Source organism: Pinus tabuliformis, chromosome 9 (genome assembly GCF_031772625.1).
Source record: "Pinus tabuliformis cultivar Carrire ecotype Pingquan chromosome 9, CPIR1, whole genome shotgun sequence".
Classification (NCBI taxonomy): Eukaryota; Viridiplantae; Streptophyta; class Pinopsida; order Pinales; family Pinaceae; genus Pinus; species Pinus tabuliformis.
In genome coordinates this window covers 1,898,382,975-1,898,389,269 of record NC_142307.1, presented here as the reverse complement: position 1 = coordinate 1,898,389,269, position 6,295 = coordinate 1,898,382,975, and the positions used below count along the sequence as shown (strand labels likewise).

At 41.9% G+C, this 6,295-nt stretch overlaps 1 protein-coding gene across 1 annotated transcript; it reads right to left on the bottom strand.

Annotated features, from left to right (window-relative positions):
* Positions 1-2,799: 2,799 nt before the first annotated feature.
* Positions 2,800-3,138, bottom strand: LOC149156530 (uncharacterized). Its single transcript, XM_089444777.1, has one exon. The coding sequence runs from the start codon at positions 3,136-3,138 to the stop codon at positions 2,800-2,802; it is 339 nt and encodes a 112-aa protein (XP_089300903.1).
* Positions 3,139-6,295: the final 3,157 nt, after the last annotated feature.

Genomic DNA, 6,295 nt, shown 5'->3' with positions numbered 1-6,295 from the left:
AGAATTCCCTCAGGCCCTACTGTACCTTGTCCAGTGTCTGATAGTACTTGTCCTCGATGTGGCTCCAAATAGTCTCTATTCTGTCATGGACCACATCACTGATCTCGTCCAGGTCCCCCTCCATGAGGACCAAAGGTTTCGTGCTCACAGATTTATCAAACGTTTTCTTCTTACGTGGTCCCATGGAGCTCCGCTTCTGACTCTTCTTAATAATGAAGGGGGACTCTAAGCCTACGCCCCCTTCTTCCTCACCCTTTGTCTCTACCTCTTCATTGGCACGCTATGTTTCAGACTCGTTGAGGTTAATGATCGCCTGCGACGTGATGGTATCTTTCTCCTTTGGTGCTTTTGTTTCTTTGGTAGAGACCTTCTCTTTCGGTGATTACTTCTCCTTTGGAGAAGCCTCTTTCTGTTACGCGGCCTTTTCTTTTTCTATGGCCTTTTCCTTCACAGAGGCCTTCTATTCTTCCTTCTTCGTCTCTTTCACTGATGCTATTGTACTTGTTGTTTTCTCTACCTCTCCTTTGGCAACCTTACTAGTTCCTGTGCCTACAACAAATGGGGTGAGCTAGTCGCTCAACCATTTACTAACAACCCCCATAATATCATCTTTGGAAACCAAGTATGGCAACTGGTTCCATGTTCTTGTGCCATCTTTCTTCACGTGGATAGATAGATTATGGAAATTTTCCTTGACATCAGCAATATTCGCTATCGGGCATGTAAGCTTGGTGATAATCATGGTCGCTGGTTAATCACCATCCTCAACTCCGATTCAAAGAGGACCCAAAGTATCTTGGTCTCCATAATGTGCTCAAGGTCCTTTATCACCCATAGCGAGGCGAATTTTGCGGCAACGCATAGATCTGAATCATGTTGTGGGAACTGGCTTCCCTCTAGAATCCTCCATGCCACAAGCACGATCAATAGATGTAGCCACACGTAGTGGAATGCTTTGCCCTCATCCTGGGCCTCTAAACAATCCTCTAAGAATTCATGACATATATACTAAGCCCAATTATATTGGACTCCTTTGGCACATTGCACAGCCATATATACTACTTCCATGGGCACTTCATCTGCGTGACACTTCCTCATGATCTTCCCAGCCAATATTTGTAAAAAAAACTACACAACGCCATCTTTTATGGATCTAATCACATAGTCGTGTGAATTCTACAACAACTTGAAGTCGCTCTTCATCTAGTCTTCCAACTTCTTCTCCTACAATTTTCCCACAAAAGCATCTGCAGGGTCTACTCCTCGATAAGGTAGCAATGTGATGCGATGAATCATCATATCTATAATTGGAATGGGCCCTCCCAACCAAAGGCATCCATCATTAACTATCATCAATAGCTGACTCACATAGATAGTCTTGATGGTGTTGTGGCTAAAATGTGGCACCCACAACATATTAAGCAACCCCGCGTGCTCAACTTTGGCCACCCACTTCATTGGTTCAAGTCGTGTAACATCTAACTCCTCATAGTAAACTTTCTTCAGGTATTTTCTCAGTTCCAACTACGAGAACTTTGCATGATCCCCCAGGTCCCAGTCCTCCATCTTCAAATACAGCATTCAAGTCGGAAAATTTCCCTCAAAAGGCAAGTTCTCTGGCAGAAATGGTGTGGAGACCATGAATTTCATTGAATCTGGGTCTTTAGTAACCTTGGCGGTGGATTTCCTCGATGGTATATAAGGAGGTAGTCGATTAATTGACACAGCTTCATCTACATCAATTTCTTCAATCCCCATAGTGATATCTTCTTCATCTAAGTCCAAGGCTTCAGTCAGTTTCTTGGTTCTATCCATCTTCCCCTTTTGTCTAACCTCCATTGGGTTTTTTTGCGATGATTACTGCACCAACGCTTGTTGGGGCTTCTTCTTCTTCTTTTCTCCTGTTGTCGAAGCAGATGGTCTAGCTCTTGGCAACCTAGGTGTTGTGGTAGGAAAAGTTGTAGGCATAGGTTGGGTCAGTTCAGGGCAGGTTGTAGTCATTCTCTCTAGGAATATTTCGCATTTCCAATCAGTTGAATTCCATAATCTTGGCTATGAAATATTTTCTCGAAGTATTTCCCAATCCTCTGCAGACATACAACACTTCTCTTGGTGCAAACTAAAGTGCAACAACTCAAGGAAATTTCTTAGGAAGAAAATTGTTCAAATGTGGAGTGGGATGTTGTATTTATCCCAATTTGAATTAAAATCCATCCCTTCCCTCCAAATCCTTGTCATTAATGTGCTTTTGGTGGCATATTTCTAAAGATATGCTCCTTAAATTCTCTTCCCCTACTCCCTTTATCAGAAAAATCACCATCCAATCATCTACAATGCTTCCAATGGTCACTTTTTGGCCAAGCTGTGCAAGACCCCCCATTCTAGCGCAGCTCCTTCATCACAACTCTCCTTTGCGTCGTCCCTTGATTCGTCACGCAGCACAATCACTTCACCAAACTATCCTTATAGAAATGGAGTTTATATTCCCAAACTCCCTTGCTACTGCCTGGAGCACTAAGACTATCCCACCTCCATATAGTCATTGTGCAGGGGAGGAATCACCCCTGTACAACTTTAATCGGATTCCATTGACTTTCCCTAGAAAAAATCCCTGTTCAGCTTCGTGAGTTGAACTGCACCTCCATCCGTAATCTCCTTGATGATATATGGCACTAGCCAATGCATCTGGAACTTCCCTAGGAATTTCATGAACTTACTATAATACAGCAACACTAAATCCCCAATTTTAAAGGTGCGCTGCTTAATGTGATGATCATGCCACACCTTTTCATGAGCCTTCTACACTTGCTGATCAAAACCAACCAAGTGATCTTCTTCTAACTCAACTATCTGCTTGAGGCATTCTTCCATGGTATCCTGATCAGCCATATCTATGACTGCAGCTATTTGTAAACTTGGTACAATGTACTCCATCAACATCACGGCTTCTTGTCCATAAACCAACCTAAACGATGTCTGTCCAATCAAATTTTTACAGGTGGTTCTATACGCCCATAGAACAGCTGGTATACGCACATCTTGATCATTTTGATTTGCGTTACAAATCTTTGTTAAAGCATTCTCCATGATTTTATTGAAGGATTCCATTGTCTGATTCGCTTGAGGATGATACGGCATAATTTTCTGATGATACATTTGGAATTCTTCAAGCGAGACAGAATTTTTTTTGTTCAGGAAGTGTGAACCCCTATCGCTCATCAAAATTTTAGGGTAGCCAAACCGAGATAGAATGTATTCAAAAATTAACTTTGTAGTGGCGGCCATGCTATAATCCTTTACAAGTTATGCCTCAGCCAACTTGGTCAAATATTTGGTTGTTGTAATGATGTATCTTGCCCCTATATTTTTTATGAGCGACTGAATTGGTCCCATGAAGTATATTTCCCACGTATCAAATTCCTGCAATGACACTTGCAGGTTTAGAGGCAATTCATCCCTTCACGACGACCTCTCCATTCTCGGACAGACATCACATGCCCTGCAATAATCCTTGGAATCCTTATGCATAGTGGGCCACCATAGTCCTACTTGGAGGATCTTCTGCACAGTTTCTCTTCCCCCATAATGTCCTCCTACAACTCCTCCATGTGATACAGTGAGGATACTTTGTCGTTCATACTCTAGGACATACCTACATAGTACTTCATTCGATCCCATTTTATATAAGTGCCCTACAATAACAGAAAAATCAGTTACCTTGGCCACCAATTATTTCTTTTGTTCTTTTGTAAACCATGTTAGAGCCTAGATTTGTCTCAGGCTAAAAGGACAAGGTTCTAGGTCCACATCAAACCACTCTCAGCCTCGTAGCTAGCCCTGCAAGGACAGGAGAGGGCTGTCTTCGGGTCAATCTCAGAAAAAGGTAATCGATGAGGCTCGAGATGACTAAATTTGCAACTGATTTTAGGCTATGTATTAATTGCAGGGATTTTATTTGGTTTTTTGAGGGTTTTGTTGAAAAAATGGGAAAGGCAAATTTGGGCTCGGGGATGAGGCACAGTTTCTGGAGAGTTCCGATTGGGGCAAGGAAGGCAATCGTTTTGATGCTTTAAAGCAAGTGAGATGGTAGATCAGACAGGTGAGGAGCTAAGGAGAGCAAGAGAGTCTTAAGAATTCTCCTTAAACTGAAGAAAACATGAAAATTTAAACAAATTCAAAGGCATAGCATAACAGTTATGGATTCCACCTTAATCACTCATTTGTTTCAAATTCAGAAGAAGAAGCAAGAAAATGATACACATAACACTAGATAAACTTACAATTACTCAAAGAAGCACACCATCAAAACATAAAGCCACATGGATCCCAAACAGTGTTGCAAAACCCTGGTCTTTCCTTAGCCAAAAATTCAAAGATAGAATGTACAATAGAGTGCCAAGCTTTTCCCAAGAGTCCAACCCTGACAATGACTTAGAAAATACATGATATAGACTAGCTCAACCCATTCCCTTACCTCTAGGGTTAGAGCTCATCATTCTAGGAGCTGTTTCAACCAATTCTAAACAAAGCACTAAAATCTAGGCAATCAAAACAACTTGCCTCTATAAGGTAGGAAACTGATTCATTCATTAAATTTTCACTCTTTGGTGAATGAATCCTCTATGAAAAGTAACTAAGTGTCAAAATTACATCATTTTCACCCAATTACATCAAGATAAGTCAAAAATTACATCACAAAGCAAAACTAGTCAAACTGGCCGAATTTCTGAGTTGGAAGGTGAAAAATTGGTCAAAAAACCTCTGTGCGTCACGCCAATTTCTGTATACATAGCGCTAGTTTGGAGCTGATTTTGAGGCAGTTCCTGAAGTCCAAATTGAACCCAAGTGCTCTTGTTGGAAATCATTGTCTGCCTACTTTCCAACCCCAAGTGGAATTTCTAAATTTGGTGCCCATTTGCCCCTCCAAAACCTCAATCTCCCAAGACTACTTCGTGTGTGTGAAATTAGGGGCAGAGAGGTCATTTTTAGGGTGTTTTTGACCTCCTGAGGACTCAAAACTTGCCCAAACTTCTTTTCCATGCACGAAAAGTCACGATTTTTCATGAAAAATCCAAAACTATAAACTTTTTTGCATTTGGAGACTCCTATTGTAAGCGCGCGCCACGTGACGCGGCGCACAGGGAGGAAAACCCTCTTTTTTGCACAAAAATTTCCAAAAATACCGAAAATGCCCCAAATTTCTTGAAATTTGGGCTGGAGCTTCCTTATCAATTGTTATGATGGGCTAAAGAGGCCTTAGCCAATATCTGAAGACGATCGAGCTCCCTTTGCCTCTTTTTCTTCTTGATTGCCTTCCTCAATTTCGCCTTCAAATTCCTGATTCGGGCTTTGCACACTTTGTTTCACGCCATGTAATGGAAAGCCATGTGTCTCAACAATGCATGGTCTTTGTCAGCCTTGTCCAATAGCCTCTCTAGGTGCATGTTAACTCTCTCGAGGTTGGCCTCCCGATCCTCATTAATCTCTTGCTCCAAAGACGTGAACTCAATTCTTCTTCTTTGTGCAGCTTGACGATTCTCACAAATGTTTTGTAGCTCCATGATCGCTTGCTGATCCTCAAGCTATTTGTTCCTCTGCTCCAAGTACTTCATGGTCCACTTAGCCCTCTCCAAGTCAAGGGATAACGCTTCGATCTCTAATTTCTACTCCTAAATTATCTCTCTAAGTTTGTCGCTTTGTGGACCCGTATCTGTATCTGTATCATGAATGAGAATGAAGTCGGTCTCTCATTCACCTGATGGCTTACCTGAAGGCCCCTCATCCTGCATTGGGCTCTTGCCTTTGTCCTGTACCTATGATGCTGATGGAGGAAGCGAGGCCCCTTCCACACTGGGTGGAGATAACACTCGCTTTGCCACTGCAAACAAATGTCTGGTGCCTCTCTGATATGTGATGAAAATCGGCACACTAGCAGTCTCATGGCGCTCATATTGATGAGAAGGTTCACCCTCATGCTTAACCTCTGATACTCCCCGTGAAGCTCTGAAGAAGTCACGAGAGATGAAATCATCCCAAGTGATGCCCTGCAATCCAATATGATGAACCACCAAAATCTTAATAAGAGCAAAATGATAGAGATTATTAAGTTTCTGCTGAGGTGTTTTATGTTGTATAAAGGTGGTCATCCTCTCTATGTTCTGGCAAATGAAATACAAAATGTTCATCATCTGTACCGTGGTGAAATGCATGAGCAACCTGATGTGATAAGCATAAAGACGAGAGAACCGTCCCTCACAACTGAAATATTTCATGATCAATCTCATTAGTGGAGCAT

What these genes read in the sequence shown, in the direction of transcription:
- LOC149156530 (XM_089444777.1), bottom strand. Translation starts at nt 3,138, where the DNA reads ATGCCGTATCATCCTCAAGCGAATCAGACAATGGAATCCTTCAATAAA.